We start from the raw sequence: 14234 nt of genomic DNA, 5'->3' as shown, positions 1-14234 counted from the left end.
TCCATCCAGCTTTCAGAATGAATGTGGTTTTTTTTTCCTTCTATGAAACTACTGCAGCTCGATAAGTATTAAATAGACTGATCTATGAATGAAGAAAAATAGTTTTATGCCACTTTTGTTGTCTCATATGCTGTATTAGGCGTTCGGGAAAGCAACTCAACTTAAAAAAATAAATCTATTCTAGTCACCAGGCAAAAGAAACTTGAAGTGTAAAGGGTTTTAATTTGGTGGGTTTGGCATTTATGTTTTCCTCTATTTTTCAATAACTGGTTAAAGACAGAGTAACCTGTTAATCATCCCCATAAAGATCAGAAGATGAAGCTGATATGCATTTCTTTAGCCTTAACACAATATATAATTTTTTGTATTTTTTTCTTTAAAATTGTCTGAGACAAAAACCAGTAGATAAACCAGTAGATAACAGTGTTAACATATCAAATGTAAAGTTCAGCCCTACAGCACTTAATAATGAGCTTAATAGTCAGGCTTAGTGAACAGACCCATAGATGTTAGCGCCAGCATTTTCAAAACCAAGTCCTACTCTATTGGTTTTGAAGGATTAGGCCATAATTGGGTGAAGAGTTTATTACGGCTCAAGTAACATTGGCTCAGTAGTTTCCAAAGTAGTTCAAAACAATAGGCCAAGCACACTCTCTGCAGATTGTATCTAAATTGCTCAAGACTTGGCTCTCCTGAAACCTACCTAGAGATCCCATTAAAGGCAATGATTTTTAAGATAAAGAATAAAGTAATAGTGTACATGATACCATCTCTTGAGGAGCTTTATGTTCTCTTTGGGCAGAAAGTGAATATAAGATCATTGATATCTACCAAAAGTCTGAATCTTGAACAAAAACTGAATTAAAGGAATGGATCAAAATCAGGCTAAAGCCTTTATATGCATCAAATGAAAAAATAAGCTTTGATAGCCATCAGAAAATGTGGCAAACTGTTTACTTGCCTCATTTTAAGGCAGAGGAGACAAGTGTAAAGTGCAGCTGGGACGAAGAGGCAGCAAAAAGAAAAATCGTCAACCAGCAGAAAAGTGTAAGTTGAAATAGCAGAAAGTCATGTGAATGCCTGAAGGTCCCGGATGCAACCATTTGTGCAAATGTCTGCTTGGGCTCTCTTCATGGCTTTCACCGAAGACCACAGGATGGGAGGAGACTGCATCCCCGCCTATTCTCACTGTTCTTGAACAGTGTGCGTGTCACAAGGAAGAAATTTTGCTGCACGTTCATTGTCCAGGAGAATGCCAAAGGAAAGGATGACACCAACTGTGACTAACACATTGGAAAAAGTACTCCTTTGGATGTTTCAAGTCACGCAGTACATGTGAAATTCTATTTACTGTAAAAATATTAGTGAAATACAAAATTGAACACTTTTTCATGGGTTGCTGCTTTTGGAGACAGTACATTTTTAAGATCCTGGGTTCTGACGTATGAAAGGTTGGCCTGCTCTGGCCTAAAAGATACCTCTGATGAGAGATTCCTACACCTCAAACCAGTTAGGAGTGGAATGGAATAGTTCTGAGACTCCTAAAAGAGATCATTTAATGAGTAGCTATCACCTTGCAAGCATTTCTTCAGAAACCCTAGCCTGAGATAAAATGGCAGACAACAATCCACTCCATTCGCTCTAATTTCCTGAGTGCATCTCTCTAAGCACTAGGGGTTTGCACGTGCTCTTGGCTAGTCTCAAAGGAGAATGTATGCTTCAGCACTGTCACAAAGTTTTATTAGGAGGAGGGGGATATATATACTGCCTGAAATCTAGCCTTGTAGACTGCATACAACAAAAAAAACCTGCTAGAGCATACAGTAATGAGTTCAGACTGGTTTTCATAAGAACGTTCAACACCAACACCACAAGATGCTGTGGCTTCCTGCTACAATTGCTCAGTCTAGCCACCACTGTACCAAAAGCTGTACAACCCTGTAACCAAGCCTAAGAAGTTTAAGGAGAGCTGGGTCAACTCTGAAAAGGACTTTAGCTAAGTTGCTTCTGCTTTTAACTTCTGAAATACTCTATCCCATGCACTCAGCTTTACAGCCATCCCAGTTGTTTCCATACTGATTTATTTATTTTTTTTAATAAGGTGAGTTAATGAAAATGTATACCAGTATAGCACAGGGGAAACATCTTTCCAGCTCTTCACTATTTCCAGCACTGACAGTGCTTAAGTCTGAAGGGTCAAAAACAGACAAGAGACAAGTCTCGTCAGAGAGCCATTGCCCCGAGCTTTTTCCTATACACACCATTCCCTCCCCTTGAAGGTCTCCTCAAGGTACAGTACATATTCTATAGAGTCCTTCTATGGTCAGGATACAGATTTGAGCCGACCCTATAAAAAATATATTACTTGTGTGCAATAAATGACAGAATGCATTCTTTACTCTGCATATATGGCTACGTTTTAGTACGGTACCCACATCTAGATCATAATTTCCATGGGTCTATATAAACATGCATGAAGATAAACAGGCTCTCTTCCCATGCAGAACTGGAAGAATTCATCCAGAAGCTTTGCTTTGTAAATAATTTCAGATGTATTTTACTGAAGCTATAAAGGATATTAGCAAGTGCACTGGGACCTTTTGTTTTATATTATTATAATCTGTTACTCTAACAGAAGTTACTAATACTATTTAACCCTACTGGTGTACTTAAAATAAAAATAGTTTGAAGCTTTTTTAAATAGGTTTTGTCTATATAATAATCATTTTTCCAGAATACCCTCTTCCTATTTAGCCTGTTGGGCTGCTGCTTCGTATACCCAGAAAGATACCGAAATAATCCAGGTTTTCAAATTATCCTATCTTTCAGAATACAAAAGTAAACAGCAATCTAAGAATGCTTTGTTAACCTTTTCACTCCAAATTACGGAAAGATTCATTCATAAATTAAATAGCATATGTCAAAAAATTCCAAAGAAAGGAACATCCATCCTTGCTCCAACCATTTTCTGATTGCAGAATCAAAAAAAACCCCAAATTATTAGCTGCTGCAATTCTTTGTGGTTCCATTAAAACCATACCTAAGTTTAATCACACCAAAGTCCAAAGTTGAAAAAACATATTACAGAAAGCTTTCCATGATGCACATATACAACAAAAAAGAAAGAATGCCTTCCACACACTCTGCAATGGGAAGAAATGACAAATTCACACAGATGCAGCATAGCCTTGCCTAGGACACTCAACACTATGTATGTAGGAGGGCCTCTGCAGCAGCCAGGTGGGATAGATAGCTAACAGAGCTTGTTGAGGTCCAGCAGGGGTGACGTAAGGCACACATGTGGTCAGAAACATCACAGCAAGCTTGAACCTACTCTCAAGCCCACCTACCAAAGATAGGACCATTATCAGAAGTAAGCCTGTGTCTTCCAGAACTTTCACCATGCTTTCAAATTCTTCAGGACGTGTTTTTCACAGAAATAGAACAGATGCAACATTCCAGCACTGGTCTTATTAAAGGGATTTAAACAACCCTCCTACCTCTCCCCCCATCTCTACTAGGCAGCACCAGCCCTTCTTGACACTGCCCTGCACTTGAATCCCCTTTGGCTACAGGGGCTTCCTCACAAACCCCAAGTCTTCCCACAGTCACAGCTTTACAAGATAAAAATCTTTCCATTTTGCACACTAATCCAGCATTCCTTCTTCCTCGACTCATTTGCAGACAAACTGCATTTTAACAGACTCGTGTTACCATGATCTCAGCCATGCTTTAAAATTCATCCCTTCTCCATCAATCCAGCAATCACTGAACCATCCACCATTTGTCATTACTGTTTATGTTTGCACACAGACAACTGACTAAACCAGCAAAAAGTATCACACCCGACACAAACGCTGGGGAAAGTCCCCACAAGCTCTTATCCATTGACAGTGGCCTCCAGCCATTATTTCTAAGTGCTGGCAGCTCACCAGCTCTTTATCCATTTTATTGTTACTGTACAGTCCTAATTTTTAAATTAATTTTAGTTGAGTAACAGTAAATCAAGGGCCTAATCAAATTTAAATGTCAGCTATACAAATAGTGTACTTTCAGTCTGACAGCCAAGACACAAGAACAAAACAAGTAATACATTGCTTCAGGTTAACTGCTTCCTTTTGGCAAGAACGTAAGTAATACCAAACTGGTCTAGCAGTAAAGTAAGTGATGTAATCTTAATTGGAGGCAGCATCATCAGCTCCACACACAGTAAGTGCCACACTAAAACCGCCCACTGCACAATTTCTATGGCATACATACTACATGGAAGAAAGCTCTATGTTTTTTAATATCAGCTTTTAGGCATGATCACCTTTAAAAGCAAACAAAACTTTAATGTCCTCCACACTGACTTAGTACAGTAACAAGTTGAAAACATAGGTAATTTAAAACAGAAAGTTTAAAACATGTTCAACTTGAAACTACAGGGGAGTCTCATAAACAAGCTTTGGGTATCTGAAAGGCTTAGGATGTTGCTGACCACCTCTCTGCCAGGGGTGAGCAGCATGTAAGAAAGGGCAACAAGAGGGGGTACATTCTGTCCCCAGGACCAGGGCCCCATTCCCAGCCTATGCATCAGCACAAGCCACCCAAAAAGAAATGTGAATTAAGGTGAGGGAAGCTAACTGAAGTGCAGGTATTGCTGGCTTTTCCATACAGACTGCAACCTGAGGGGTGGGGAGACCAGCTGGCAGCATCTTAAACCACAGCATCTAAGGCTTCCAGAGCACATCTGTCAGAGCCATTCATGAATAAATTTGAGCATAAGAGTTTGTAGAATTGAGAACTTCATACGTAAAGATTACAATGAAAACACAATAGATAAAAGCACAAAAAGCTACAAAGGCTGATTGATAATGTAAATGTGAGAGGGAATTATCATGGGTAAACTTAACCTTTTCTTCATTTACACCACACAGCACAGCCGGAGAGAAAACAATTGAAACTTTGAAATCTACTACATTTCCAACCCAATCTGTTTCCGCACTATAAAAAACAGTTCATAACATAAAAGGTTATTTTGTTCCATTATTTATTTTATTTCAATGGAAATACATGAGGATAAATTTGGCTTTCTGGCTAGAGGCAACCAACTACAGGCAATATAACCCCATCTTTTATTTTGTTCTCTTACCTAAGAATAGAAATAACAGCATTAGTAGCTGACAACAAACTTGTGTACAAAATGGTGTGCTTCAGTTTGGCCTCTGGATTTTAACTTCCCAATACCATTCTCAACATTAACCTAGTGCTAACCTTTGCTCTTTCCCTCTCTCATACTTGCCCTTTCTGGTATAAGTGACTTGGCCGCCGTAAGCTTCTGCTGTCAGAACAGTCTTTCCCCATTTATTCACTTCACTACCTCAACATCTATTCCTGGATTTCTATTTCACCCTTCCTCTCCTGACTATCTCCCATCTTTCTTTACACCTGCTATTGGGTTTACATTGGCTAATTCATCGCACCGTGTCTTTCCAATTGTCTCATTTTTTATGGTAAAACATACTGGATGAAGGACGATGCCAAGAACAATCACAACACATGAATAAACAATATTTTGTTGATGTATGAATTATATATTTAACACTGCAAAAAGTCCTGGACCACAATAAACTGTATTGTATAAAGCTCCATTGTACCATTGCAGTATGTGGTTAGAGAGGCAAAATCAAAATTAAAAATAACTAACGCTGATTTTTAGCCTTGCTGCTAAAAAAATGCAGAAGAAATGGGAAACAAAGGGATTAGCACCGTCCAGGTCAAGAGTGCCTGGAGTAAGCGTTTACTCAACCCACTGAATTACAGGGGTATCTATGCACAGCTAGTGATACAAAAGCACCTGGGGTGCCTTGACATTTTCTCATGACCTTCAAACATAATTCTAATGAATAAAAATTTATTAGGAATCATAGGCTGTTGCAGATAATTTGGGGATATTAAAGCTGCATTAATGCAAGTCCTACTTGGAAAAACACATGCAAAGTGCTTTTTCTTCTTCTGTAGCAGTACCAGTGACCATCTATGTTTGCCATTACACGTAACCAGAGTTCTTTGCTAAATGGCAAACACCACTGTTTTTCTGGAACTATCTTTCCTTCTTATCTTCTTTCCAAAGGGGAAAAAAAAAATCTTACCTGCTTATTCTGTGTGTCAAAAAATACTTCAGGACTAAAACTGATTATTAAACAGCCGTAACATAAATTGTGTTTCTTCATCTCCTCTACCAACGACACCATGATGTTTATGTTGTGCATAATACTGCAATGATATATGAGATCATCAGCTTGATAACTAAAAACTGTTTCACTGTGCCTGTGATTGATAAACTATGGAAGTATTAAAACATTAAAAATGTTAATCTTTGTAATAATCTCCTGAAAACTTTTTATATTAATTTAAACCATCGATCATTTTAATATTTAATCATTGCAGATTTCATTTGAAATGAGGATAGCCATTCACTGAAAAGCACTTCATTTTTTATTTTAAAAAATTATCAGCTTATGTATTCTGTAAATCTCTTAATATTTTTTCCTCAATAAAAAGTAAACCTGAAAGCAAATGAAAAAGATCTACAAGAACAGAAAAATTTAAAGCACATCTTGTGTCAGAAAACACATACTTTTGCAGTCCTGTTCCCCAGCAGTAACTGTATTACCACAGTAGTATCATAAGATAGAGGAGTCAGGCAGACTTCTACTATGAATGAAAATCATTAGCTTCTTTGTCTACACCTTGCAACCATCTATGTTTCATTCTCTTTATATATCTCATAACATGTAAACATAATTTACTTATGAAGAATAAATACTTAATATAGCGACTTGGCTCTCCAGGATGATATTGAATTGGCTCATGTTTTTTAACACGTAACCCCATTTTGTAACATTAGCCTGCTTTAGCAACATACAAAGACTGTCCAAAGTATCCTACCCTCCTCTATAATTCACAGCTTGTCTTGCCTAATGAAAAATTTAGCTTAATATGGAAACATCCCAAAGTAAAACAAATCCAAGAACTTCCTAGTTATGAGAAAAATCTCACAGGAACTCTAAAATTCCAACTGCGATTAACTATAACTAAACTTGATGGTATTTGGTTTCTTTTGGAAGACTTTTAAAACCATACATGAAAAAAAAACTAATTCATGGTCTCAAGAAACAAATTTCACAGAAAAATCCAAAGAAAAGGTCTTCATTGCACTGCAAAAGAAACCCCTCGTCTTGTTTTCTATGCAGAGTCTCCTAAAATTGGATGTCTCCTGGAGCTACTGCCATAAAGTACACTGAGCTTAAGTTGTCCTTTAAGACTGGGCTACAGGATTTGGCCGAAATATTTGAAGGAAGTAAATCCTAGATATACAGTGGACAATATCACAGGTTAATATATTAGCTTACATGACTAGTCTTCGTTCTGTATTTGTGACCAATAGCGAGTCAGAGGATTTTCCTGTACCTGCTATAAAACCGGCACACAAACTGGCTTCCTTTCCTGAAGAGGCTGCAGAGTGTAACAGCAAGAGCTATGAAGTTAGGGAACTGGCAGAAGTGCACGTGGAATCTTCCAGTGCATATAAACTTACTCTGTATAGCTCAAGTTTATGAAAATAAAAAAAACACTAATAAAAGCACTACCTTTATTCTTGATTTTATGAAGAAAAGTATGTGTCTTTTTGCATGTCACCTTTTGCTAAAGTCTGTTTTTAAGGAAAGATGTATGGAAAAATCCTGTTCATTCAATGTGATGCAGTAACTGAATTCAGGAACTCAGCTGCTTGCATCTGAAATGGAAGGGATAGTCCTGTTTTTATGGAACTTAATAGAAACACATGTATGCGTTTCTATGTATATCAATACAAGATTTAAATTTAATTATAACAGGTGTTTTACCAATGCTGACAGGAATCTCTGTTTTAGTCATGTGAAGTAATCTTTCAAAACATAGATAATTGAAGAGCTTCCACATCTGTGTTGAAACAACTGAGTATCTTCTATATTGCTTTTGCAGATACAAAATACTATTAGACAGACTAAGAAGTCAATCGTAGAACATTGTTGTAATCTCTACTTGGTTAAATTAATAAATCAAGCTCACAGAATTACAGGACTGTTGATGTTGGAAGGGACCTCGAGGTCATCTACTTGGGCTCATCTACCCCTGCTCAAACAGGTTCAGCTAGAGGACTATACATAAATTATAGAATTATAAATTATAAAATAAATTACAAAAAGGATTTACATATTGAAGAATAACAGAAGAAAGTGAGCAATTGCCTTTTTGCAAAAAAATGTGTCAACTGTTTGTAATGGTGGGATTACTTTACTTCAAAGTCAACACTTCTTGTTTTCTCTATGCTCACACTTACAGTACTGACCTGAAGTAGGCTTACATCTTCACAGCTTCCATGAAGACAGAAAACAAGTCCTAGAAGGGTAAATTGTAGTAATTCGTGATCAAAGATAATCATGCCAACAAAAGCGTCTGCCAAATTTTTCCTTAGTGAGCAGACAAGCTATTTTCTGAACAATGAAGTTTATTCCTAGCCTGTTTTGTACCAAGAGGTGAAGTGATTCAGCCAAGGAAGACACGCCAAATAGCACTACTTCAGAAATGGTTCAATTTTCCCCATACTTGTAGATTTTTGTGTATCCCTTAAATATCACTTTCTACAGTTTTCCACTATGGAAGTCACACATCAGTAGCAAAGGCTGGAAGAAAGTCAACATATCTTTAGTAACAGGTGCCCTTCCATTCTGATTAGCTCTTTAGGAACGAGCCTGGTCCCCAACAGCAAAGAACTTGAGCCCTCTATGACATGTAATTGAATTACTGTGTGTGAACGTGTGTGCTGTACATACAGCCCAGTTATACCATAAGCTTTTTCAAAGGGGCTTTCTGGTACTATGCTCTGTCCTCCTAATTACGTAGGCTGATGTAAGGCAGAGCAGTTGAGAGCCACACAAATACGCTGGCAGAAATCCCTGCCAACACTTCACACTTAGAAATGTTGTGGCTCCCATATTTCTGTCCAGCATTTTCTGAGGGTAAGCATGGCCAGTGCACTCTGCAGAAAACACAAATGAGTCCAACGTACCCGGAACACATCACGCCTGCAAGGTAAACACAGCCAGCTCAACAAGCCTGGGTTGTATCAGATTTACTGCATACACAGAGCCATCCGACCACATACAGCCCCATTACGCACTGCACGTGCAGCGGCTCTAACACGTCCTGGTCTCACTGCACGTGGGGGGTCAGCCTACACACACACACACCCACGCACGCACACCCACAGAAAGCAGCTGTTTGTCCAGCTCCCAGACACCCAGAAACCCCCCACAGACGGGGTTTCACACACACACACACACCCAACCACACTGCGCTGGCGGGCAGCACGTGAGAAGTTGAGCTCATGAGGGAGAGCCGCGGGGTGTCCTCACACGGACGCATCGCAGGCTTCTGCCAGCTCAGCCAGCCTGACAGCCTCCAGGCCAGGCCTGAAACACAGCCCTCGCCGAAGAGGCGCCCTGGTGAGAGATTTATTTCCCTCCAAATCAGCCAGTCGCAGCCTGGTGAGGGACCCAGCCTGGCATCACCTGGGGGCACGGGGGAAACAGGCCCGGCAGCCGAGGAGCGCTCGGTGCAGCGTGAGGCGGCTCCACCGGCCCCGGCCCCGGCCCCGGCCCCGCGGGGAGCCGCCCGCTCTCACCTGCCCGGCACAGCGCGTGCCGCCGGGGGCGGGGGTTAAGAAGTGAGACGGGCCTTCTCCCGCCCACACACAACATGGCCGCACCGGCCGCGGCCGCTGACCCCTCCCAGCCCTTCAGCCCACGTTCCGAGGGCGGCACCCGGCCGCCCGCGGCACCGCCCCGATTGGCAGCGCGCTCCGGCCAATCGCGGAGGCGAGCGCCTTCTCCCGGCCAATGGCAGCGGAGGCCCGCGGCGGAAAGCGGGACGGAGGCCCGAGAGAGAAGAAAGCGGACGAGCAAGAAAGAAGGAAAAGGGAGGGAAGGAGGAGAGGGGGAAGCGAGAAAACACCAAAACAAGACACCAGAGGGGGGGCGGTTGAAGCGAAAACGAAGGGCCCGGGGAGGCGGCCCTGGCGCGCGGACCCTCGCCACACGGGAAGCGGGAGTGGTACCTCGGGCCGAGCGGCAGAGCTCCGCCTCCTGCCTCCTCCCTCCTCTCTCGGCGGGGCGACTTCCTGTGCTGGCGGGGCTGCCGCCGCCTCCTGCCCGAGCGTCCCCGCCGCCCCGCCTCCCGCTCCCACCCGCCCTGCCGGGCCGCAGCCTGCGCGGGGCCGGGGCGCCGAGCCCGCCGGGGTGGGGACTGCCCCGGCCCCGCGGCACCTGCGGCGGCGGGAGCGCTGCCCGGCCCCCGCCCTCCCGCGGCGCCCGGCAGCTGCGGCCGCAGGTGGGTCGGGGAGGGTCCTCGGGCAGCGGCGGCCTCGGCCCTCGCCTCCGGCCTCGGCCCCGCAGCGCCAGCTCCCGCCTGCCTGCGCCTCTCGGGCGTCTCGCTGGGTCTCCGCGCGGAGATGCCTTGGGGGAGGCTGAAAGTTCAGCCGTGGAGTGTTTCAGCATCCCCCCCTCCCCCGCTTCACACCCGCCGCTCGGTTTTTACCGCTCTGCTGCCTACCTGTATCAGAATTGTTGCTCCAGACGTGTAGAATGGAAAGCAGTTGACCACCTTCACATCATCACCATCACAAGCCCGCTTCAGTGGGAACTTAGGTTTAAGGTCCTAAAAAAAGTAACGAATGGGAAATTACTAACCCTGTCAGGTAGTTTTTCACCACCTTGAGATGATGCTAGGTCCTTTGCAACAGCTAATTCATTTACTTCGGTGCAAGAAGCAAGCCGCTGACTCTTGGAATAGCTTACTGATTAGTATTGCACGTGCACGCTTTGCTTACTGCAAAATGGTGGTTGGTAACCAAGTGTTAACGCTCCTCTGTAAGGAAAGATACACAAAAAAGAAATACTTGCATTTGTTTACCTCTGCAACTTAGGAAGTGAAAGCCATACCCGGCTGAACTTTCCCATCTTTCTAGATGACACGTGTACAGAGTCAGAATGAGCCTACAGAAAAGTTGATTCATCAGAGCTTCTGTCTGGCACGCGTACCAAACCGCAGAGTTTTCTCCAGTCATTTCTGTAGCACACTTAATGGAAGGCTGAAATGAAACAAATTTGTCAGAAATACAGCCTGTCCTGATTTCGAGTGGTGAGACACAAAGCTTTTTTGTACCTTTTCTGCCAAGAAATCTCACACTAAGGGTATTCAGCTGTTTTGAACATGGCAGCTCACTGGACCCAACCTTATGTTTTCTTCTCAGGGTATCTTGTCCCCTGTGGGACCCACCATGGGCACCACATCTGATTTTTCTGACTACTGTGTGCTCAGAATTTTCAACAGTATTTTATTTCATTCGTACTCCTAATGGTAAACCAGGAACCATATACATGTAAAATATTTTAATACTTTATTTTGATTCCTTGATTATTTTGATATGATTCAGTAAAACCCAAGTCATGATTATGCTCATGGATATTTGAATATAGTATTATGTGCAAAACAGCAATCACGTTCAAATAGCTATTAGATGTGAATTTTGACTGTGTAATCACAACCAAAATAAATATGAAGGAATATAAGAATCAGTGTATCTGGCTACATGATTTTGTGTTATCTGAACCACTGCTGAGGAGTTTGTCCTTGTGAGTCCTTGTAGCAAAATACATCTAGTTCTAGTTCAGTTTCACCTAATTTCACCTAATCACGATATTCATTTCACCACCAAGTTATTCTTCTAGGTAATAAACCTTATTAATAAACCTTATCGAGTATGCCCAGCAGCCTCGATACTGAATCCATAAAGAAGTCATAAGGAATTACGACCTCATGAAAAGGAGCTGTACAACCACTGAGAAATTTTCACCATTTTTAGTTCCACTGTCTTTAATTTCTTCATTCTTAATCCTCTTTTTATGGGAAAAATGTTTGTTTCCCGTCGCAAGGTTTCTTCTGCAGACAAGGCGTGCATACTGGTAGAATGGTCAGAAGGGTGGTTGACATTTAGATGACGGAAACTACTGCTGACAGGCTTGCTGTGTTTTGTAGGATAAGAAGCAGCCTGGGTGGAGTATATGTGTCATAGGATATTTATAATCTGTCTCTTACAGGTATAAATACACAAGGGATACAATTACTAAATCTGTAACTATAACTGAAATGTATATCAATCAGAGAGGAATATTTTATTGATTTTGCCACACCCATCAATTTGGTGCCATATGCCTTGAGCAGATGAATTGAAAAATCCAAAAGTGTTTTTTAAACTTCCATGGTTTAATTTTATCTGACAAAATTTTGAAGAAAATGTATTGGCCATTGTTTTCAGTGACTGTCTTTTCCTGGTTTTCCTCCTGTTTTTCATATCTTCACAAGATCTTCAACTTACTCTGACAATTTGACAAGAATCTGTCTCTTTTTGTTCTCCTCCTATGCAGTGGTTTTCAACTTGACGATTTGTGAATTTTTTTTTAATAGAAGTTAAGTTAAGCCTACTGAAAATAGGCTTCCTTTTCTTATTTATCTTTTGCAGAGCTCCTAGAAGCAGTCCCTGAGCTTTTAGAGTTCAGTAGATAAAAGGTTGGAAAATGATGCTCAACATTTTTGTTCCAAGTTGACAACACAGATTAAATTAACATACAGAAAACTAACTCCCCAAAACGGAACAACTTGTCTGCTGTCTAACCTGATGTCTCCTCATCTATGTCTAGCCACCAGGTAAAGCTCAAAGATGTGAAAGAATGTTCTTAATTATTTTGTTCTATTCATTTTGCCATCACTATAAGTAAGAGTTTTGCCCCGTCTCTCATCCAGAACTGTAGCCTGAGTATTGCCAATAAAACAATGACTATGGGGCTACTATTCAGGCTGTTATTAAATCTTTCAAGTAATACCTTAGTCCAGAACTTCTAAAAGGTACAGTATTCCCCATCCAACACGTACAGTCTTGCTCTGCTCATATCCAACCAGAACTGCTGCTGAAAGAAATAATGCCCTTAGCTCATCCCTTTGTCCGTGTCATTGCTCACTCTGCATCTCTCCAGTGTCTCCTGTCTTTACACCAGCTCTGTATGCACTTTGCCTTCATTTTAAAATCCTTTATTCCTATCCTGTCTTGTTTTCACTTAGCTTTAATATGTTGCTTCTTGCCTCTAACTTACCTAGGATACTGGCTTCCACTGTGCTTTTATTCATGGGGTTTTATTAACAAACCCAGTTTTGCTTTCCCCATGTAACACTGTTACTCTCCAATCCATCCAAAAGACAAGTATGGCAGGATAGCTACCATTACTTGATGCCAGTGGTGTGCTGAGCTGATTCCTGCTGATACCTTCCTGTTGCTCTTTGCTTCGTTAGTATTTAGCACCACTGTCCCTAAAATCAGACGTTCCTAAAACCTTTGCAGCATAGCCTGTAGCAAAGCAGCCCTGGACAACTGTCCTTACCTCTGCGCCCTGCCAGGGTACAAGGGATGTGGATGGAGACTGTCGTCTCGCCTTCCAGCTGAATATCTCAATGTAGTGTCAGTCATGATAGATGGTGTGTTTTGTGACACAGACAGCCTGCCATTAGGACAAACTCATTTCACTGAAGAACCATCTGATGATAATGACTTTCAGTCACAGACTGACCTAGGCTCATGCGAGTCAGTGTGCTGGAGGTGAAAGGCTCCATATTCCATTACCAGTACTCTGAGCCATCAAGTCTGCTCCATCCCACCCCTACTTAATCTGTATTGATAGACTTGGTAGCATTTTCCTAACTGCTATCATCCATACAGATGTCTGCCGTCATTTTGTTGATACAGTCAATCAATACTACATTAAATGTTACCTTCAGTTTACCCTTAATTGTCTAAAGTAGATGTGGTATTTTCATTATTTATACAACTATGCCATTAAATTATGCATTCCAGATTAAAAGAATAAAAGACTTGTTTACATTATTATTATTGCTCTGGCATCAACTTTTGGATTTATGTGTAAAGAAATTAATCTCCTATCAGAGGGGGAAATGGGGACTGACAAGCACTAGCTCCTGTTGCCTCTGGGACATAATTATGCTTGCAAATACAAAACCAGAAAAATCATAAGCTTAACACAGTAGACACTCTTGAAAGTTTCATCTCAGCATGAAGCTATGTTTTAATTATTATTTTTGTC

At 41.5% G+C, this 14234-nt stretch overlaps 1 protein-coding gene across 7 annotated transcripts in view; it reads right to left on the bottom strand.

Moving 5' to 3' along the window:
• Positions 1-10825, bottom strand: part of TRIQK (triple QxxK/R motif containing) — a 64978-nt gene extending 54153 nt beyond the window's left edge. The window contains exons 1-2 of one of the 7 annotated variants that reach the window (XM_030012023.1): positions 10142-10206; positions 8375-8424 (exon numbers count right to left, since the gene is read on the bottom strand). Coding sequence is in view for 1 of the 7 variants with exons in the window: in XM_030012022.2 (XP_029867882.1) it covers positions 9369-9450 (82 nt within the window). In the remaining 6 variants the exon portion in view is untranslated. The other 6 variants (XM_030012025.1, XM_030012024.2, XM_030012026.2 and 3 more) reach the window with 6 other exon arrangements.
• Between the last annotated feature and the right edge of the window lie 3409 nt (positions 10826-14234).

This window comes from Aquila chrysaetos, chromosome 4 (assembly GCF_900496995.4).
Source record: "Aquila chrysaetos chrysaetos chromosome 4, bAquChr1.4, whole genome shotgun sequence".
NCBI lineage: Eukaryota > Metazoa > Chordata > Aves > Accipitriformes > Accipitridae > Aquila > Aquila chrysaetos.
Note: the sequence above shows the minus strand (reverse complement) of the source record. Positions and strands in the feature narration are given on the sequence as shown.